This window comes from Pseudophryne corroboree, chromosome 4, assembly GCF_028390025.1.
Source record: "Pseudophryne corroboree isolate aPseCor3 chromosome 4, aPseCor3.hap2, whole genome shotgun sequence".
Lineage (NCBI taxonomy): Eukaryota > Metazoa > Chordata > Amphibia > Anura > Myobatrachidae > Pseudophryne > Pseudophryne corroboree.
The window spans coordinates 519,226,070-519,249,770 of NC_086447.1; the positions used below are offsets into that span (position 1 = coordinate 519,226,070).

A 23,701-nucleotide genomic window follows, 5' to 3' on the forward strand; every position below is an offset into this window, starting at 1 on the left:
AAATGCAGGTGTGACATCACCATTTTAATACAGGTTGAGTATCCCTTATCCAAAATGCTTGGGGCCAGAAGTATTTTGGATATCGGATTTTTCCGTATTTTGAAATAATTACATCCCATAATGAGATATCATGGCTATGGGACCCAAGTCTAAGAACAGAATACATTTATGTTTCATACACACCTTATACACAGCCTGAAGGTCATTTTAGCCAATATTTTTAATAACGTTGTGTATTAAACAATGTGTGTACATTCACACAATTTATTTATGTTTCATATACACTTTATACATACAGCCTGAAGGTCACTGAATACAATATTTTTAATAACTTTGTGTATTAAACAAAGTTTGTGTACATTGAGCCATCAGAAAACAAAGTTTTCACTATCTCAGTCTCGCTCAAAAAATTCCGTATTTCGGAATATTTGGATATGGGATACTCAACCTGTAGCATGTTTAAGCCTGCAACTGCAATCACGTATAGTATGTAGCTACAATGCCTCCATCATCTTACTTCCTGTGGCCATGCTATGCGACAGTAGGGCTACTCAGTAGTTCAATAATCGACTGATCTGTAACCGACTCTGTTGGGACTCGTAAAGCTGGCCGTGGGCATCTCAATACAAATTAGCATATTTCATACATCCGCTGCATACAAGTCTATAGCTGCAACATCTTAGCGTACATCTCTAACTTAGGTCCTATGTACACAGTGACAGCTGGATCTTTAGTGGATAAATATAAGAAATAACTGCTAATACAGTTCCATTGGTTACAATGACAATGTACCTTGTGACAGCTTCTGTCTATGGGATCCACGGGGGTAGGCTTAGGATGAAAAGCCCTGACATCATCTCTCCCACATTCTAGTGCAGCCCACAAGTCAGTGACAAAAGCCTGAATAAAGCCTACAAGAAACACTGGCATAAATGTACAGAGACCAATAACTCAATGTTTATTTTATTACTTTGCTCATATTTCATGGGAACTTTGGTTCTTTTCCTAGTTCACACATCTCATTTACATTGCAAAATTACGTTACAAAATACTATTTAGTTTCTTCCCAACATGGTACTAAATCCAACAGCAATAAGCCATTTGTCCATTTTCAGCATTCCGTACAGTGGGCCTGATTCAGCGATGTATAGAAACCTGATGGTTTACGTACATCTCAAATGTTTGTGTCTACTCATGCGCAAGAACCATTCTGCACACATGTAAAACCAGTCCTGTGTGATCACTCACTGTCCACATGCTGCGGCCTGCGGGGGATGGCAACGGGAACCATTCTACAAAACTGTGGGGTTTGCCCCTATTTTGTAGGAGTGCTGAGGAAAGACTGTGTGTGTTGGAAGGCGTTTTACGTAAGCTGGGACTTGCTCAGATGGGCGAGAGCTGTGACCATCGCGGCCATTGGTAGTGACGTTGATCCGATGCTGCATCTTCAAACACAGCACTGCAAGCAGGTGGAGTATGCAGGTGGAGTCTTTTTCCTATAGACGCCTTCAGCTGTATTAGAATATTTGAGCATTGCTGCTACTGTACGTCCAAATACGCACAACAGTGATGCTCTCTGAGTCATGTCTGTATCAGGCCCATTGCAATGTAACTTATTCTGGGTACGTCTGTATTCTAGTAATCAATAATGACATGTGACCACTACCACACTGATGTACAATGGTCACAGAACAAACACCAGTAAGTATAGCATGGATCCACATGTAAGCATGTCTCATATTCATATTTACTTATCAGTGCTAACAAGCTAAATGAGAGTATGCCTGAAATGACACTAAAAATACTGGAATGTAAAAAGTATAAAAATCCATGTGACAGTACCTTATATCTTGGTTTCCCTATTTTATTCCTTCACCCCAACATGGGAGTGATATAAAGTAGTAAGACAACCTTTTGTCAAGCCCAACCAAGGACAATTACTTTATGAAAATAAAACTAAAAAATAAAAAATGTAAATCTACAATTAGTTTAGACTTAAATAATATGAAGTAAAATTGACTTTAGGTACATTCATTTTTACCTGACTTTTGCAGGGCTACTGCACCAGGGGCTATTGCTGCCACTTGTGTAACCATAAGTCCATAACCAAATTTTTCACTTCTGCTAACCTGCAATGAAAATTATTTTGCAATCTGCTATTTTTTCAAAATGATCAAGTGTATGTTTAAAGAATCAAGCAACGTTATAATCGGACTTCATTAGTTGTGAAATAAAAACATTAATTGCATCCCTTTTCTTCATGAAATATGTCTCAAATGTTTTGATCACGGCTATTGAGTCTGAGTCACGGAGACAGAGAGGAATCTGAGTCTAATCGGCCCTACACACTACGCAATAACACTGAAAGATATGAACGCTCTTATTCACTAAAGAACAAGATATCGTTCATATCTTTCAGTGTGTATGCACCAACGATGAACGATGCGAGGCCCCGCCATATCGGCCGTCGGGTACCTCGGCGGCCAATCGCCAGGTGTGTAGGACCCATAAGGTTTGATGTACCGACTCTATAGCTCTGGTTTTAATTTTGAGTTGTATACATTTCATAATGCTTGGGGTCACTACAGTGATTCTGAATGAAACATAAGGTGTTCAATTGCTTGTGCCACCCACAGATGAAGCCAGTAATCAACTTGTTCCTTACTTTAAAAACAATTTCATCGCTTGTCACTGACATTAGACTTAAATAATTAAGTATTTCTATAAAACATCTCTTGAATTGGTTACAATTTGTTCGCTGTAACATTTTACAGCTTTCATTGGTTAAATTTTATAGGTCTATTCATGAAGCGAAAAGAGTGGAGAAGTGAGCCAGTGGAGAAGTTGCCCATGGCAACCAATCAGTTGCCATGTATATATTTTTTTCATATGCACTTGATAAATGTTACTTCAAAGCTGAAGGGTTGCATTGGGCATCTTCTCTGCTGGCTCACTTATCTGCTTTTTCCATTGCTTCATGAAGAGACCACATAATCACCTATGAAGAGTTTGCAGTGTTATTTCACTTGTGCCCCAACAGATTTTGAAAAAGTCAGAATACTTACTGGTGCAAATCTCCATCCGAATTCTAGAATATCATTGCACATATTAGTATGGTTGTACCCTGCTAAGGTCTTCAAACCATATGTCCATGGTGTCATGATTGGACACCATTCTGAAGGCAGAACGTGCATAACTGCAAATAATACTGTATTGATCAATGGGGGTAATTCCAAGTTGATCGCAGCAGGAAATTTTTTAGCAGTTGGGCAAAACCATGTGCACTGCAGGGGAGGCAGATATAACATGTGCAGAGAGAGAGAGATTTGGGTGTGGTGTGTTCAATCTGCAATCTAAATTGCAGTGTAAAAATAAAGCAGCCAGTATTTACCCTGCACAGAAACAAAATAACCCACCCAAATCTAACTCTCTCTGCACATGTTATATCTGCCTCCCCTGCAGTGCACATGGTTTTGCCCAACTGCTAAAAAATTTCCTGCTGCGATCAACTTGGAATTACCCCCAATGTCTGCAAATGCCCTGTGTGTGGTTATGTATAAATCCTGTGTGAAAAGGTCATAGGAGACTTCAGTCTGATGTGCCACTGCTCCCATGCTGATCTTAAAGGGGGAGGTGTCATGATCCAGGCTATTTCAAGTAGGAATAGGCCTGTTAATTAGTAGTGTGATATCAATATAGATGACACCAGGATATCCGAGTGACGTATCAATGGATGTGATGCCAATGCATCTGGGTTACATCGAAATGGGCATGATTGAAATTTGTATTATTCCAATTGATGTATCAATGTACCAGTATGTGATAACTGTCTTTGCATGTTAAGTGGTTGGAGCTTGATTGATCTGCTGGCATTTCATTGTAGCCACAGAACACAGAGACACACTGACTGCTTAGGTGTGAAATTTAGTTTAGTTTACTTATCCCAGAATCAGAGCTGAGATCTTAAAGTAAATGCAGGTCAGGCCTGAAATGTGTTTTCTCAACTGGCTTGTGTATCTCCCAACAGGTTGTTTCCTGACCCCAGGGGGTCACCAGAGAGACCAGAAAGACATGCTAGCTAGGGAAGGTGATTAAAAACTTCCTTCAGCCAGCTATAACAGTGTCTTAGTATGATTGATAAATCTGATTGCCCATCTTCAAAAGGAAAGGGAAGAGTAATTAGCCAGCCCCTGCGTATATGACCAAGAGACCCCATGTTACAGTTGAATTTACACAATTAACTCTGATCTGGAAAGGGTTAACAGTAACACTCCAGAGGGAGGGGGGTTGAAGGGGCAGCATGTTTTTTAAATAGGAGACCCACAGAGTGTAAATTGTCCATTATCAAAGAAGTGGGTCAGGAGAACAGTCTGGGCTCTGTAATGTTCCGATATATTTCACTTCACCTCATTGTTCTACTCTGCATGCGTGCTAGGATCGGTGGGTTTTTATCTTCCTATTTTTATTTTCTTGAAGTTGTCTCTCTGTTGTGACTGACTTTTAATCATTATATTCTTGTAACTTTCTTTTTTCTGTAACATAAGCTTTGAAGTGTTTTACTTGAATTAAATAATCTAATTTTAGATCTGGTTTCTGTTGTGTATCCAACCCAACTCTCTTAAAGAGGCGTTACCAAAATATGAATAATTCCAGGTGCAGGCAAAAGCCATTAGTTTGCCTTGGGTCATACCCTAAACGTTTGTACTTTGGCTGGTGGCAGTGATTTTGTGTGAGACTAACACACGCGCTGAGGTATCCAGTAAAGGTGTCACGTGGCAGGGATTCGCAGATTGGCGTATCTGGGGAATCGCCGTGCCTAGGATCGTGACACATGGTGTCTGGGACCCTGGAATCTTTTGCCCTATTGCTACCATATTATTTAGTTCTTAACACTGGGGTTCATGTTTGTCCTTCATAAAATAAAATGTTCTGTATACTGTCATTCTCACGTGTGTTGTATTAGATGTGTGCTATTTTAAACTTTAAAATAAGTCTGCAATTCTGATTATGTTTTATTCACTGAGTGGCCAAATTATTATCACCAGAAGGCAATCTTATGCAAGTAGCTATTCTGCAGATCATACTTAAGCAGGATGTCTGAATCTTTATATGAATGGAATGGCAAAGGTATGCAGAGACTACTGAAGTGCATCACTTATGAAATAATGGGTAAATGACATCATCTGATGGACTTTGAATGCAGTGTGATTGTTGGTGATTGTAGCATTAGCAAACCTTATACACTGGTGAATTGTCAGAGGGCGGTAGTGCACACAGAGTCGACCAGTAGAGAAAAAACTGGATCTGAATGCAACGTCTATAGTTGTAAACCACTACTGGATGCCCAAGCAGAGCATTGAGTGGACAGACTTGTTCAGTCTCACAAACTGGCAACAGTGCATCAAATTATGGATAATATGAATCAGGGACCAATACAGAGCCTCTCAATGAACAATATACTGCTCATTACATTGTAGGGGCTACAGAAGCAGAAAGTCTTTTCACATTCTATTGCTATCTGCTGCAAATAGGGCAAAATACCTCCAAAGGAACTGGACAGTGAAGGATAGGAAAAGGGTCATCCTTCATCCCTGGACTGATACAGCAGACAGAGCACCCGCCCCACGCCAGACAACACAGTACTGACACTGACATGTCCATCCAGTACACTCTCCACAGATGGAGTGAAGATGGCGTTGATCACCGGGGACCGTTACAGAATCCAAAACCAGTGAGAATCCAACAGCGGGATCATGAAATTTTCCCTCGTTTTGGGATCCGAGTCTAGTAGGAAACCCTCGAGCCGGAGGGCAGGTACAGTTATTATTCGGGCACAGTGAATTATCTAGATATATAATCAGTTTAAACAAACATGAACCATTCATATATTTCATGTGCTATAATATTCTTAATGTAAACCTACCTGGAGTTTTTTTGTAAATCGGCTAAACATGTAAGTCACACATTCATTGATGGCTCCAGTTTGTTGGAGAAGTAGAAGTCCCCTTGGAGTAGCAGCAAAGTTCAACAAGCTATCAAGCAATGATTCCTCCCATACTATTCTACAAAATAAAACAAAATCAAGGAGTAAATTGCATCCATGTTTTGAAAGGTTAGAGATACAACTACCACCAGCATATGTTTCAACCAAGACTTGTTGGCAAACACAAACAACCATTAACTAAGCAACTCGCAAGGATCTTAGGGGCAGATATATTAAGCCTGGAGAAGTCATAAAGCAGTGATAAGTGCAAGGTGATAACAAACCAGCCAATCAGCTCCAAAATGTAAATTGACAGTTAGGAGCTGATTGGCTGGTGCGTTATCACTTTCCACATACAGTATCACTGCTTTATCACTTCTCCAGGCTTAATAAATCTGCCCCTTAGTGTACTCTTTAAATAAGATACATTACATAAGGACACATTTGTGTATTAAATGCATGAAAGAAAAACAAACACACACAAAAGTGTGTATAATGTGAATTATATGTGTCCAGCTCAAAAACAGGAGCTTTTGTGATGAATATCAGGCATTCAAGTGTGTATATTCAAGAATAGCGTAGAGATGCGGCTTTAATACTATAATACAGTGACATGCAATATTACGGGTATGGGACTCAGGGTCGACAGTGTCTAGGTTGACACCTATTGGTCAACCGTGGCTAGGTCGACACTAGAAATAGGTCGACACGGCCATTAGGTCGATATGAACAAGGTTGAAATAAAAAAAGGTCGACATGAGTTTTTCATGCTTTTTTAGTGTTGTAAAGTGGCCGGGAATTCCAATTAGTGCACCACGTCCCCTCGCATGGCTCGCTTCGCTTGCCATGCTTCGGGCACGGGGCCTCGCTGCACTCGGCACAAGTTTCCGTTCCCAATCATAGTCCACGTGGATCGTAAAATATGAAAAAGTTCAAAAAAATTATAAAAAAAAAAAAACCTCATGTCGACCTTGTTCATGTCGACCAATTTCTAGTGTCGGCCTATTCACTGTCGACCAATGGGTGTCGACCCATACCCAATATTACACGAGAAAATATTCTCTTGACAATTAATTGCAACCCTCACCACACTGCAAAAAGCATTATAGAACTTCCCAGATGATGACGACAAACAATAATGACATACCACACCATAACCATTCATAGTGAGGGAATCTATGTTATATTTCTAGAAATAAAAATGCTTTCCATAGAGAGAAACCTGACCGAAACCAAATTAATTGAGAAAATACAAATGCTAAACGATAGCTAAATTAAATCTGCAACTATCAATATAAATATGTTTTAAGTGTATCAATATCTGTGATTTTATGTTGCTCTGAAACATAAATAAATCAGTGATGACAGCCAAGAAGGTTGTTAAAAACCTAATTATTACTACAGCCCAAAAATTAACATTCCCCTTTAAGGCATATTTATTAAGGGACATATGTTGAGACAATAGCACCAATAATAAAAAATAATAAAATGATACAGTATTTATCACTACAGATGTTGCCAAGTTCATCCTTGCTGCTGCTGCACCATACAACCAGCCTAGTCGCGCCATACAAATAGCGCAGGTAGGCAAAGTAAGGCGTGATAAGGCGCAAGAGGATCCACAGCTTCACTGCTGGGTGGCGATTAGTACATTCAGTGCCGTTTCTAGCGGCGGGCGAGCCGTGCAAACGCACGGGGCGCCCGCAGCGGCACTTTGCAGGTCCTCTTCCCACTCCTCCCCCTTCCCGAGTACTCCTGTTCGGGGGCGGAGTTTCGCAGAATGACGCGGTTGCGTCGTGACGTCACGACGCAATCGCGTCATTCTGCGAAACTCCGCCCCCCGAACAGGAGTACCGTTGACAAGAGGAGGGGGAGCGAGCTGGAAGGCGGAGGCGGCCAGTGCAGGCCGAAGAGCGGGAAGAGCCACTTCATACTGTATGTAAGTAGTCTCTCTGTATAAAATTGGGACTCTTTGCTGAAATACTATGTAAAATGGGGACACTTGCCTGCAATACTATGTAAAATGGGGACACTTGCCTGCAATACTATGTAAAATGGGGACACTTGCCTGCAATACTATGTAAAATGGGGACACTTGCCTGCAATACTGTGTAAAATGGGGACACCACTATGGGGATACCACTATGCCAAGAGAGCCATGGAGACAGGTGACTGACACCTGCAGTGACAGTGATGTTGCTTATTGCAATATATTTTTTATAGTGCTGTGTGCCCCAGCTATCGCTGATTGTATTTATTTATTTTTTCTTTTAGAGAGCTGTGTAGAACTTTGCACTGTGCTTTTCTTTGTGTGCATCAGACATGCTGAGCAAATCTTTTTCTTTGTTCACATTTCTACTAGGGATCATGTAAAAAAAAAAGTATTTCTTAAACTGCAGGCGTCGTTTGACTTTACTTTACAAGCGTCGTTTGACTTCACACATGTGCAATGGTAGTTTTCACAAGCGACATCTGGTGGACGAACACCAGTATTGCACCTGCTGGAGACTCAATTAATTACACTGTGATATAGGGCCTAATTCAGATCTGTTCGCTGGCTAGCATTTTTCGCTGCGTAGTGATCTGGGCACTACTGCACATGCGTATGCACTGCAATGCGCAGGCACGTCATACGGGTACAAAGTGGATCGTCGCTGTGCGGTGGATTTAACGAAGAATCCATTCGCACAACCGATCGCAAGGAGATTGACAGGAAAAAGGCGTTTGTGGCTGGCAACTGACCGTTTTCAGGGAGTGTCTGGAAAAACGCAGGCGTGTCCAAGCGTTTGCAGGGCGGGTGTCTGACGTCAATTCCGGCCTCGAACAGGCTGTTGTGATCGCAACGGCTGAGTAAGGTCAGACCTACTCAGAAACTGCACAAACTGTTTTTGTACAGGGCGGAAGCACGTGCGATCCCATACTTGCACAGCTAAAATACACTCCCCTATAGGCGGCGACTATCTGATTGCTGCGCTGCAAAAAAATAGCTAGCGAGCTAACAGATCTGAATTAGGCCCTGAATACGCCACACTGCAACAAGGTGCAGGCAAATGTAATAAGACTAGTTTTTCGCACTAAACACCACACAAAGGATAGATGAGCGTGGCTATCTCTGTTTATAGCCAGGATTGGACCTGCCTTGCCTAATGTACATTTAAAGCCTTTGAACTACGCATGTGCAAGTCAATGCTGCGTGAGATGGATCCAAATATCCTGCTCCAGCATATACCCTAGCAAAATTAGCTTACAGGTTATAATGGCTAATTCTATCTGCAGATGTCACTATCCATCAAGGGGGTGAAGTTTGATAAATTGAAAAAAAAAACAAAAAACAATAGTTCCCCTGCAAAAAATTATGCTGTAACCTTTGCAAATAAATCTATAATACATTCTCTAAACACGGCACTAAAACACATTTAGGCATAATCCCTCTTTACACATATTCCATGAAACTGTACATACTGTATGCTCGCATTCTACCCTCTGCACTGCATAAGTCCCCAATGACTACCATGCACACTTTTAGGGAAATGTATTGGAGCGCAAGTAGCTCAACTCTTTTTTCCCCCCTTCAGTGTTCTGAATACACATTGGAAGGTCAAATCTTTAAAGAGTGAATTTAACATCAACAACAAAAATCATAAGCAGATGTTTACATTTTCTACCAGCTTCTATTTACCTGTTTTTCCCTAGCAATCCATCTCTCATCTCTTGTGATTCTGCTATGCTTACATCCATGTAATGTCCGTTACATTTTTGTCCACCAATCAGTTTTGTAAAATAAAGGCAGGTACAACCTACTGTAGTAGCAATTCATACCTAAAAAAGGCTGATAAAGTTGAGGTATGCTTTTCCTTTTAGGGAAACTCAGAAAGTATAATAGAGGGGGTTGTTTACACTGCTTCACCAGAAGATAAAAAGAATTTCATATTCATGTACTGCATATAATAATCCATAACAGAGTCTCATACTTGTAATGTTTGCCAAGTAAGACAAGAATAATTTCCCCTATGCTATGATTACTATTAGCATTTTCAACGCAGTTTTAAATTAGATATTTATAACATCAACATTTCTGCTGCAGCAGAAAAGTAATTTCCTGTCTTATCTAGGCATGCTGTAATTTCCATCTAAATATTTCTATGCTTGCATTCAAGGCACAATCTGTTAAGTAATTAGTTTTTTCTCCTTATATTATTTGTGTGGATTTTTAATGCAGTGGTGGAGAGAATACTTGATAGGAAAACAATACAGCTAAGCTTACATGGTATTGCGTGGATTTGTAATACAAATGCCAAAATTGAAATGTCTTCTTTTATATATAATCCAGAGAAGTACTTTAGAAGATCTTTCAAGGGAGTCAATTTTCGCACCATGCAGAATAGCAATGCATTGATAGCTATCCAAATGATGACATTCTAGAGATGGGCGGGTCCGGTTCCTACCCGAACTTCACGATCCGAGTCCGGCATGGGGGTTTCCTACTAGACTCAAGTCCCAAAAAGAGGGAAAATGTCATGATCCCGCTGTTGGATTCTCACGGGTTTTGGATTCTATAACGGTCCCCGGTGATCAACGTCATCTTCACTCCGTCTGTGGAGAGAGTGTACTGGACGGACGTGTCAGTCTCAGCACTGTGTTGTCTGGCATGGGGCGGGTGCTCTGTCTGCTGCATCAATCCAGGGGTGCTCTGTCTGCTGCATCAGTCCAGGGGTGCTCAGTCTGCTGTATCAGTCCAGGGGTGCTCAGTCTGCTGTATCAGTCCAGGGGTGCTCTGCCTGCTGTATCAGTCCAGGGGTGCTCTGCCTGCTGTATCAGTCCAGGGGTGCTCAGTCTGCTGCATCAATACAGGGGTGCTCAGTCTGCTGTATCAGTCCAGGGGTGCTCTGCCTGCTGTATCAGTCCAGGGGTGCTCAGTCTGCTGTATCAGTCCAGGGGTGCTCTGCCTGCTGTATCAGTCCAGGGGTGCTCAGTCTGCTGTATCAGTCCAGGGGTGCTCAGTCTGCTGTATCAGTCCAGGTGGGGTGCTCTGTCTGCTGTATCTGTCCAGGGGTGCTCAGTCTGCTGTATCAGTCCAAGGGTGCTCAGTCTGCTGTATCAGTCCAGGGGTGCTCAGTCTGCTGTATCAGTCCAGGGGTGCTCTGTCTGCTGTATCAGTCCAGGGGTGCCCTGCCTACTGTATCAGTCCAGGGGTGCTCAGTCTGCTGTATCAGTCCAGGGGTGCTCAGTCTGCTGTATCAGTCCAGGGGTGCTCAGTCTGCTGTATCAGTCCAAGCGGGGTGCTCTGTCTGCTGCATCAATCCAGGGGTGCTCAGTCTGCTGTATCAGTCCAGGGGTGCCCTGCCTGCTGTATCAGTCCAGGGGTGCTCTGCCTGCTGTATCAGTCCAGGGGTGCTCTGCCTGCTGTGTCAGTCCAGGGGTGCTCTGCCTGCTGTATCAGTCCAGGGGTGCTCAGTCTGCTATATCAGTCCAGGGGTGCCCTGCCTACTGTATCAGTCCAGGGGTGCTCAGTCTGCTGTATCAGTCCAGGGGTGCTCAGTCTGCTGTATCAGTCCAGGGGTGCCCTGCCTACTGTATCCGTCCAGGGGTGCTCAGTCTGCTGTATCAGTCCAGGGGTGCTCAGTCTGCTGTATCAGTCCAGGGGTGCTCAGCCTGCTGTATCAGTCCAAGCGGGGTGCTCTGTCTGCTGTATCTGAAAGGTGTGATCTGTCCGTCCATCCAGGTTCTCCACCCCAGTGTAAAATTAAAATAATAAAAGCTAAAACCAAAAAGCCTAAAAATAAAAATTATAAAAATATATGTATACAATACATATATTTTTTTTGTGCTGTACACCAGTGTACTATACAATTTTTTATTTTATTTTCATAAGTACTGTGACACTGCCAGTCAGACCGCAGTATATTGTTATTTCGTACTCGCTGTGGGTGAAAGTGGTACCACAGTAATATATTTTATTTCCTGCTTATACACGTATTGTGCAACACTGTTGGTGAAAATAAACCGTAATGTTAGATTATTATCTGAGACTCATACACTTATTGTGTGACACTGTGGGTGAAGGTGATACCACAGTAATATATTTTATTTCCTACTCATATACGTACTGTGCGACACTGTTGGTGAAATTACACTGTAGCATTAGATTATTATCTCTGACTCATACACGTATTGCGACAATGTAGGTGGTACACTTTTTGTACAAATTGTGGTGTGTGCTGTACCCCACTTGGTTCGTGTTTGTTGATTGATATGGAGGACAAAATTTAAATAAGAGGCATAGACGGCTTAATTCAGGGCATGTAAAATCAAAGATAAAGTAAAAATCAGATTAGTAAAAGTCAGATTAGTGCAATAATATAACCAATAAAAATTGTTGTCTATGCATTAAAGACCATCACCAATATCGACAATTATTAATTCAATTTTTTTAAATCAAACAAATTAAATGAAATAACTAATTATCCTTCATTCCACTACATACATACCCTACGTTCCTAGTGCCACTGATCTAGTTATTGATAAAGATCTGTGTCAGACCATTTTTGCGGAATTTGGTTTCATATATATTTTTTGGGACTTTACAAAAACAGGTAAATGCACATGATCTGGCCTTTTTTTTGTTCCTAGAGTATTATTAACCTCAATAACATTCGTTCCCAGGCAATTTTGACCACAGTAGAAACAATGAAAGATATACCGTATATTGTACAATATATATCTTTAGATGCTGAAATCATCTGTACAGATTATTATCAGCCTCAATGCAGGATCAGTTCCTGAAAGTTTGTTCAACCTGGAGAAGGTCCCGCATCATTGAGCTTTACGCAAGGTACAGTATGTAGTACCATGTAAATGTTTTTTTTTACCAATACACACAACTATTTTTTGTATTAATTCAACATATTTTCACTTTATTGCAGACATTGTGGCAAATGGAGTGCAATCGTGCAGAGTCCCAGATGCGGCTCCTTTATATGGAATTCAAAATCTGCAACATCTGACGCTGGATGAAAACAATATTGTGATGTCGTCAAAATTGACTGAAAATGAGTGGAAATTAATGTTATTGAGGTAAATAATACTATAGGAACAAAAACAGGCCCAGATTCTGTGATTTTTGCTATTTTTATGATTTAAGAAAAAAAATACAGATCCAAAACAAACACAGATCCAAAACTCGCAAGGGAGGTTTTGGCAAAACAAATACAGATCCAAAACACAAAGAAGATACAGCTCAAAAACAAGAACCCAAAACCCAAGCTTTGGGCCGGCGCACATCCCTATAAAATTCTACCTTTACAATTGATCTTTTGGAAATAATATTTTAAAAAGGGAAAATTTTGGAACTGGCTATATGCATGTTTGCAGTTGTATCTTGCATGTGTTTTGCACTGTGCATGCTCTGGAACTACAGTAAGGGCCTGATTCAGAGATGACACAATAAGACGCCGCTGCTGTGTGTAAATATGCTAATCCAGCAGGAGGAGACTTGTGTTAAAAGATGCCGTCTGCAATGCTTTTGTGATCTACTGGTGTGTCCAAAGACGCAACATCAGATCACTCAGTTAAACAGAATAGCCAGAAAATTCACATTATAGAGGCCAATAAATATGCGTTGTAAGACGCACACACTTGCCTAGACACTCCCACAAAATGGAAGCAACACATCTCCATTTTGGGAAATGCTTCCCATCAGCAGATAGTTGCGCCCTCTCAAACAGGCTGCAGCTTAGGGGGCAATGTGTCCAATGATGCCGGATCTGTTCTGCACATGCACAGAACGGAAAGCATTGGAGATGAGCGTAAGCCATTGGTTTGTGTACACCTCTGAATCAGGCCATAAATGCACGCAATTACATGAGCTTACACCTGAGCCTGTACAGACAAAGGGGGATATCCTATTAGCCCCGGTAAAACATCAGGTGTGAAAAACTTATGTTTTTCACGACTTTTCACCAATTTTTTTTTCCTTTTTTTTACAGGCTATCCTGTAAATAAATGCCCTTTCTCCCGAAAACACACAGGTTCAGTGAAACCTGTGTTTTCGGTAGAAACAGCTTCGTTTTCGCATGAAAATGGGGCTGTTTCAGACAATTAGGTTTCGCCTGCCTGAGGCAGGTGAAACAAAATCCCTGATAAGCCGCGTCTTGTGCCAGTTTATCGGGGCTAATTAGCACAGGTAAATTATTGGGGGATCTAATAGGAGATCCCCCAAAGTGTGGCTCTTCTATTCACTGCTCCATACATGCTCCATGTAACACTGAAGACATTATGGACATTTCAAAACTACAGTCAGCTGCTGTATCTTTAACACAGTAACAGCACAGATACAGTAGATTACCGAAAAATAGGATTTTAATTACCTACCAGTAAATCCTTTTCTCGTAGTCCGTAGAGGAAGCTGGGGTCCACATTAGTACCATGGGGTATAGACGGGTCCACTAGGATCCATGGGCACTTTAAGAGATTAATAGTGTGGGCCGGCTCCTCCCTCTGTGCCCCTCCTACCAGACTCAGCATCCTCTACGGCAGGCCTGGCCAACCTGTGGCTCTCCAGATGTTGTGAAACTACACATCCCAGCATGCCCTGCCACAGTTTTAGCATTCCCTCATAGCAAAACTGTGGCAAAGCATGATGGGACTTGTAGTTTTACAACAGCTGGAGAGCCACAGGTTGGCCAGGCCTGCTCTACGGACTACAGGAGAAGGAGTAGTCCGTAGAGGATACTGGGGTCCACATTAGTACCATGGGGATGTACCAAAGCTCCCAGTACGGGAGGGAGAGTGCTGAGGTTCCTGCAAAACTGATTGACCTAACGTTAGGTCCTCAGAGGCCAAAGTATCAAACTTAAAGAACTTACCTAATGTGTTCGACCCTGACCAAGTAGCTGCTCGGCAAAGCTGAAGAGCTGAGACACCCTGGGCAGCAGACAAGAAGAACCCACTTTACGAGTAGAGTGGGCTTTAACAGATTTTGGACACGGTAATTCTGCCGTAGAATAAGTGTGTTGGATGGTGAACCTGATCCAGCGAGAAATTGTCTGCTTAGAAGCAGGACTCCCAACCTTGTTGGGATCATAACGGACAAATAGAGTGCCCGACATTTTGTGACGAGAAGTCCTCTTCACATATATTTTCAAAGCCCTCACAACATCCAAGGACCTTGAGGAAATTGAGGAGTCAGTAGCCACTGGCACCACAATAGGCTGAATGATATGAAAGGCTGACACAACCTTTGGAAGAAATTGCTGACGCATTCTGAGCTCAGCTCTATCCTCCTGGAAAATCAAATAGGGACTCTTGCATGACAAAGCCCCCAATTCCGACACACGTCGAGCTTACGCCAATGCCAACAGTGTGACCACTTTCCAAGTAAGAAACTTGATGTCCACGTCCTGTAAAGGTTCAAACCAATCCGATTGCAGGAACTACAGCACTACATTAAGATCCCGAGGTGCCGTAGGAGGCACAAAGGGTGGTTGAATATGCAGATCCCTTTCAAGAATGTCTGAACCTCAGGAAGAGCCGCCAATTGTTTCTGGAAAAAAATGGACAAGGCCAAAATCTGGACCTTTATGGAGCCCAAGCGTAGGCCTACATCCACACCTGCTTGCAGAAAGAGGAGAAACCGTCCCAGCTGAAACTCCACCACAGGAAACTTCTTGGGATTCACACCAAGACTTTTTCCAAATCCGATGGTAATGTTTTGACGTTACTCCCTTCCTAACCTGTATCAGGGTAGGAATTACCTTTTTCGGAATGCCTTTCCGAGCTAAGATCTGGCATTCAACCTCCATGCCATCAAATAGCCACGGTAAGTCTTGATAGGCGAACGGCCCCTGTAGGAGAAGGTCCTCGCGAAGAGGAAGAGGCCTCAGATCCTCCAGCAGTAATTCCAGAAGATCTGCATACAAAGCCAGTCTTGGCCAGTCCGGAGCAATGAGGATTGCCTGAACTCTTGTTCTTTTTATGAACTTGAGAATCATTGGGATGAGTGGAAGTGGAGGGAACACATACACTGACTGGTACGTCCACGAAGTTACCAGTGCGTCCACCGCCACTGCGTTTGGATCCCTCAACCTGGATCAGTACCTCCAAAGCTTCTTGTTGAGGTGAGAGGCCATCATGTCTATCTGAGGTACACTCCATCGGCTTGTCACTTCTGCGAACACCTCCGGATGGAGGCCCCAGTCTCCTGGATGGAGATCATGTCTGCTGAGGAAGTCCGCCTACCAGTTGTCCACTCCCGGAATGAAGATTGCTGCCAGCGCCACCGCATGCTTTTCTGCCCAGAGGAGGATTCTTGTTACCTCTGACATTGCAGCTGTGCTCTTCGTTCCGCCCTGTTTATGTAGGACACCGCTGTGACGTTGTCCGACAGAACCTGAATGGCTTGAGTTTGCAGAAGATGTGCCGCTTGTAGAAGGACATTGTAAATGGCCCTTAGTCCCAGAACATTTATTGGAGGGAGAGATTCCTGACTGGACCACCTTCCTTGGAAATTTTCCCCTTGGGTCACAGCTCCCCAACCTCTGAGACTGGCGTCCGTGGTAAGAAGGATCCAGTTCTGAATCTCGAACCTGCGGCCTTCGAGTGGGTGAGTGAAATTCTGGCTTTTGGCGACAGGCATATCCGCTGGTGCATGTGAAGGTGTGATCACGACCACTTGTCTAGGAGATCCAGTTGGAAGAACCTTGCATGGAATCTTCCGTACTGAATAGTAGGAGGCAACCATCTTCCCCAGAAGGCGAATACACTGATGTACCAATACCCGGGTTGGCTTCAGAAGCTCCCGGACCATTGATTGGATCACCAACGCTTTCGCCACCAGTAGAAACACCTTCTGCACTTCCGTGACGAGTATCATCCCCAGGAAGGGCCGTCTCTTTGTCGGCTCCAAATGTGGCTTTGGAAGATTCAGGATCCACCCATAATCCTAAAGTAGCCAAGTTGAGATAGCAATACTCTGCAACATCTTCTTCTTGGAAGATGCTTTTATCAGCAGATCGCCAAGATATGGAATTATGTTCACACCCTGTCTGCGGAGGAGTAGCATCATCTCTGCCATGACCTTGGTGAACATCCTTGGTGCTGTAGATAGGTCAAATGGTAGTGCCTGGAACGGACAGTGACAGTCCAGCAGCGCAAATCTGAGATAAGTCTGTGAGGCGGCCAGATCGGAATGTGAAGGTATGCATCATTGATATCTAGGGATACTAGGAATTCCCCCTCCTCCAGACCTGAGATCACTGCTCCCAGAGACTCCATCTTGAATTTGAATTCCCTCAAGTAGGGGTTCAATGACTTTAGGTTTAATATTGGCCTTACTGAACCGTCCGGTTTCGGTACCACAAACAGGCTAAGTAATAACCCTTGCGTTGCAGGTGAAGTGGAACTGGAACAATGATATTTCTTTGAAACATTTTTTTGAATGGCTTCCTGTCAGCGAAACTGGTAAGCCTGATTTGAAGAATCTGTGAGGTGGGAGCTCTTGAAACTCCATGAGGTTGGTGTAGATAGATAAATCAAAGAATTATCAAAAAAACAGGCGCTACCCGAGCTGATTTTCTAAGCTGCTGTAGCAGGAGATAGTCACACTCCACGGGTTAAACAATATAGATAAAATAACAACGCTCAATACTGATTCATATATATTTGGATACACATGTGTACCACACAGTAGTCTTCAGTTAAAAAACATTTACTACTGAATCAGCAAATATGTATGTATGTATATATGTATATGTATGTGACATCCTTGTAGAAATCTGGGATATCATTCCCCTTAAAGAATCCACCCATGGGGGTTCGGGTTCAGAAGGCTGAGACAGTATATTGCAGTCCTGAGTACATGGAATAGACTCCTCAGGAGAAGATAAACACTCTGCCGCACAGGACACAGAGTCCTTGAACATGGTAATGTGGGATATACACACTTACACACACACACACACACACACACACACACACACACACACACACACACACACACACACACACACACACACACAGGAAAATGTCAGATAGTGTCCCCCAGAATACCTTCAGAGAGTCAGAGTCTAAGGAGCCAGCCACCCAGCACCCCTGTGGGCAGTTATTATGATAAAAGACCAGCGTTGACTAACTAACCTTAATAGGTTAATTAGTACTAACAATACACTCCCCCCCTGTCTATAACACCCTGGTACCGCAGAGGATAACTGGAGTTATGTGGAGGGTCAGCACTCCCTGTCAGCGTCTTCCTTCTATGTCTGCAGGGAGAAAAATGGCGCTGGTGAGTGCTGGGTCCGCTCTGAGGAGAAGCCCCGCCCCCTGTAATGGCGCGCGGCTTCCCGCATAAATTTGATTATACTGGCTGGAGGTATACTATGCTAACAGCGGGATTAACCCGTTAGCTTTTTTGACCAGTTTAGGGTGACCGCACTGGCCCAGGGCACCCATCCATGCGCCTACACTTAGTGTTGTTGAGCCTTCATGGAGCACAGCCCGTCAGCGCTGCGCTCCCACCCTTGTGCCGCCATATCCGCCGGTGACCTGCTAACCGGGACGCCGGTGCTGTACTCACCACTCTTCCATCTTCTGGCTCTGTTAGAGGGTGGCGGCCGTGCTGCGGGAGTAAGTGGTCGCCCTGTGGGATTGCGATCATCACCCCCAGGAGCTCAGTGTCCTCTCAGCGGAGATAGAGAACCATTAACTTCAAGAGTTGGTTTGTACACCCCCCCCCACCCCACCCCAAGTCCAACGAAGCAGGAAGGCTGTTGCCAGCAGCCTTCCTGTAACCTAATGCTCTAATAAAACAAAAAAATAAGAATTTACTCACCGGTAATTCTATTTCTCGTAGTCCGTAGTGGATGCTGGGTACTCCGTAAGGACCATGGGGTATAGACGGGCTCCGCAGGAGACTGGGCACTCTTAAAAGAAAGATTAGGTACTATATCTGGTGTGCACTGGCTCCTCCCTCTATGCCCCTCCTCCAGACCTCAGTTAGGGAAACTGTGCCCGGAAGAGCTGACATTACTAGGAAAGGATTTGGAATCCAGGGTAAGACTCATACCAGCCACACCAATCACACTGTACAACTCGTGATAACTATACCCAGTTAACAGTATGAACAATAACTGAGCCTCTCTCAACAGATGGCTCATACAATAACCCTTTAGTTAAGCAATAACTATATACATGTATTGCAGAGAGTCCGCACTTGGGACGGGCTCCCAGCATCCACTACGGACTACGAGAAATAGAATTACCGGTGAGTAAATTCTTATTTTCTCTGACGTCCTAGTGGATGCTGGGTACTCCGTAAGGACCATGGGGATTATACCAAAGCTCCCAAACGGGCGGGAGAGTGCGGATGACTCTGCAGCACCGAATGAGCAAACTCAAGGTCCTCCTCAGCCAGGGTATCAAACTTGTAGAATTTTGCAAAAGTGTTTGAACCCGACCAAGTAGCAGCTCGGCAAAGTTGTAAAGCCGAGACCACTCGGGCAGCCGCCCAAGAAAAGCCCACCTTCCTCGTGGAATGGGCTTTTACTGATTTAGGATGCGGCAGTCCAGCCGCAGAATGTGCAAGCTGAATGGTGCTACAGATCCAGCGAGCAATAGTCTGCTTTGAAGCAGGAGCACCCAGCTTGTTGGGTGCATGCAGGATAAATAGCGAGTCAGTTTTTCTGACTCTAGCCGTCCTGGAAACATAAAGTTTCAGGGCCCGGGCTACGTCCAGCAACTTGGAATCCTCCAAGTCCCTAGTAGCCGCAGGCACCACAATAGGTTGGTTCAAATGAAACGATGATACCACCTTAGGGAGAAATTGGGGACGAGTTCTCCATTCTGCCCTTTCCATATGGAAGATCAGATATGGGCTTTTACATGACAAAGCCGCCAATTCTGACACACGCCTAGTCCAAGATAAGGCCAAAAGCATGACCACTTTCCACGTGAGATATTTTAGCTCCACGGTCTTAAGTGGCTCAAACCAGTGAGATTTTAGGAATCCAACACACGTTAAGATCCCAAGGTGCCACTGGAGGCACAAAAGGGGCTGAATATGCAGCACCCCTGTAACAACGTCCGAACTTCAGGCAGTGAAGCCAGTTCTTTTTGAGAGAAAAAGGGATAGGGCCGAAATCTTGGCCTTTATGGATCCTAATTTTAGGCCCATAGTCACTCCTGACTGTAGGAAGTGCAGGAATCGACCCCCCTGGAATTCCTCTGTAGGGCCTTCCCGCAACACACCAAACAACCTATTTTCGCCATATACAGTGATAAAGTCTTGCTGTCACGTCTTTCCTAGCCTTTATCAGCGTAGGAATAACTGCATCCGGAATGCCCTTTTCCGCTAGGATCCGGCGTTCAACCGCCATGCCGTCCAACGCAGCCGCGGTAAGTCTTGGATCAGACAGGGTCCCTGTTGCAACATGTCCTGACTGAGAGGCAGAGGCCATGGGTCCTCTGAGAGCATTTCTTGCAGTTCCGGGTACCGAGTCCTTCTTGGCCAATCCGGAGCAAAGAATATTGTTCACACTCCTCCGTTTATTACAATTCTCAGCCCTTGGGTCTGAGAGGAAGAGGAGGGAATATATAGACCGACTGGAACACCCACGGTGTTACTAGTGCGACCACAGCTATCGCCTGAGAGTCCCTTGACCCAGCGTAAAACCTTTTTTATCTTTTTATTGAGGTGGGACGCCATGTAGTCCACCTGAGGCAGTTTCCATCAATTTGCAAAACTGCGTGAAGACTTCCTGATGAAGTCACCACTTTCCCGGGTGGAGGTCGTGTCCACTTCCGGAATGAACACTGCTGACAGTGCGCTTACTTGATTCTCCGCCCAGCGAAGAATTCTGGTGGCTTCTACCCTCGCCACCCTGCTCCTTGTGCCGCCCTGGCGGTTTACATGAGCCCCTGCGGTCTGACTGGATCAGAACCGGTTGGTCGCGAAGCAGGAACTCCGCTTGACTTAGGGCGTTGTATATGGCCCTTAGTTCCAGGATATTGATGTGAAGGCAAGTCTGTTGGCTTGACCACAAACCTTGGAATTTTCTTCCCTGTGTAACTGCCCCCCACCCTCGGAGGCTTGCATCCGTGGTCACCAGGACCCAGTCCTGAATGCCGAATCTGCGGCTCTCGAGAAGGTGAGCACTCCGCAGCCACCACAGGAGAGACACCCTGGCCCTGGGGGATAGGGTGATTAACCGATGCATCTGAAGATGTGATCCGGACCACTTGTTCATTAAGTTCCATTGTCCTTGCATGGAACCAGCCGAAGGGGATGGCCTCGTATGATGCCATCATCCTTCCCAGGACTCGAGTGCAGTGATGCACTGACACCTGTTTTGGTTTTCAATGGATTCCTGACCAGTGTCATGAGCTCCTGAGCTCTCTCTATCGGGAGATAAACCCTCTTCTGGTCTGTGTCTAGGATCATGCCTAGGCGAGGCAGATGAGCTGTAGGAACCAACTGCGACTTTGGAATATATAGAATCCAGTCGTGTTGCCGTTTCACTTCCAGAGAAGGTGATACGCTGTCCAGCAACTGCTCTCTTGATCTCGCTTTTATGAGGAGATCATCCAAGTATGTGATAATAGTGACACCTTGCTTCCGCAGGAGCACCATCATATCTGCCATTACCTTGGTGAAATTGGTAATGACAATCCCGTACCGCAATTCTGAGGTACGCCTGATGAGGTGGATAAATGGGGACATGAAGGTATGCATCCCTTATGTCCCGATTCATTTCAGGCATGCAATGACCGCTCTTAGCGATTCCATCTTGAACCTGAACCTTTTCAGGTATATGTTCAGGGATTTTTATTTCAATATGGGTCTAACCGAACCGTCTGGTTTCGGGATTATAACATGGTCGAATAATAACACCCTCTTGTTGAAGGAGGGGACCCTTGACCACCACCTGTTGAAGATACAATTTACGAATTGCAGTTAACACTGGCTCCCTCTCTTGGGGGGAAGCCCGCCGGGTCCTCGGTGAGGGGGCATCTTCTCACAGTCCAGCCTGTATCCCTGCGATACAATTTCTATTGCCCAGGGATCTAACAGGGAGTGAACCCACTTGTGGCTGAACTTAAGGCGTGTCCCCACCGGGCCTAGCTCCGCCTGTGGAGCCCCAGCGACATGCGGTGGATTTTTGTAGAGGCCGGGGAGGACTTCTGTTCCTGGGGACTAGCTGTTGTACAGCTTCTTTCCTCTGCCCCCGGCTCTGACAAGAAAGGACGCACCTCAGACTTTCTTGTTTCTTTATTCGAAAAGCTGCATTTAATAATGTCGTGCTTTCCTAGGCTGTGCAGGAATATAAGGCAAAATATCAGAATTACCAGCTATAACTGTGGAGACCAGGCCCGAGAACCTTTCTCCACACAATCCTCAGCCTTCCATATGCCTCTTAAGTCGGCATCATCTGTCCAATGTATATTCTACAGGACACGTCAAGCAGAAATCGACATCGTTTTTGTCTCTAGGACCCAGTATACTCATGTCCCTTTGGGCATGCTTTATAATTATATATCTATCACTTAAGACAGCATCTTAAAATATTTATATGCATACTAGGGTCTCAATCTCTGCTGATAAGGTACCTGTCTACGCTGCCACAGCGCTATAAACCCATGCCGACACAATCGCCGGTCTGGGTAGTATACTAGAATGTGCACGCTATCTGCAGGATCCCTGAGAATAGCTAGTGCAAACAGGACACCCAAGGGGAAGATTCTCAACACATCCTGGCCCTAGTGGGGAAAGGATACAGCCTGAGAATTCTCTTGTGGGAAGCTGCCGTCTCTTGTCTGGAGATTCCCGCTCTTTTTCCTCATGAGAGGAGGGAAATTTACCTCAGCATTCTTCCCCTTAACATGTGTACTCTCGTGTCAGGGACAGATGAGTCATCAGTGATATGCAAATCATCTTTTATTCCAATAATCATATATTGAATATCTTTTAGCCCTCTTGGCTGTAACTTTGCATTATCGTAGTCGACAGTGGAGTTAAACTCTGTGTCGATACTTTGTTATTTTGGATAGTGAACATAGAGAGACTCTGAAGGACTCTGTGACATAGGGACAGACCAGGGTAGATTTCCTTTCTGTTCCCTAACCTTTTGTGCAATAATTTTACCTCAGCACTTACACATATCCAAACAGGTGTCGGCGTTGTTGACGGAGACACCCTCCCACACACATATCCGCTCTATCACCTCCTTAGAGGAGCCTTTTACCTCAGACATGTCGACACACGCGTACCGACACACCACACACACAGGGGATGCTCTATATGAAGACAGTTCCCCCACCAGGCCCTTTGGAGAGACAGAGAGAGAGTATGCCAGCACACACCACAGCGCTATATAATACAGGGATGTACACTATACTGAGTGATTTTTCCCCTATAGCAGCTTATATACACAGTTTTGCGCCTAAATTTATGTGCCCCCCCCTCTCTTTTTTTACCCTTTGTGTACCAGGATACTGCAGGGGAGAGCCTGGGGAGCTTCCTTCCAGCTGAGCTGTGAAGAGAAAATGGCGCCGGTGTGCTGAGGAAGAAGGCCCGGCCCCCTCAGCGGTGGGCTTCTGTCCTTTTATGTACTTTAATGGCGGGGGTTAATGCACATATACAGTTTATCAGACTGTATTATGTGCTTTTCGCCAAGTAAGGTAATCTAATTGCTGCCCAGGGCGCCCCCCCCCCCCCCCCAGCGCCCTGCA

At 44.4% G+C, this 23,701-nt stretch overlaps 1 protein-coding gene across 7 annotated transcripts in view; it reads right to left on the minus strand.

Annotated features, from left to right (window-relative positions):
- Positions 1-23,701, minus strand: part of TBC1D32 (TBC1 domain family member 32) — an 851,129-nt gene that overhangs the window by 420,266 nt on the left and 407,162 nt on the right. For all 7 annotated transcript variants that reach the window (XR_010176059.1, XM_063917235.1, XM_063917238.1 and 4 more), the window contains 3 exons: positions 5,924-6,062; positions 2,042-2,129; positions 793-911 (listed from right to left, as the gene is read on the minus strand). Coding sequence is in view for 6 of the 7 variants with exons in the window: in XM_063917235.1 (XP_063773305.1) it covers positions 793-911; positions 2,042-2,129; positions 5,924-6,062 (346 nt within the window). In the remaining variant the exon portion in view is untranslated. The remainder of the gene's footprint in view (positions 1-792; positions 912-2,041; positions 2,130-5,923; positions 6,063-23,701) is intronic.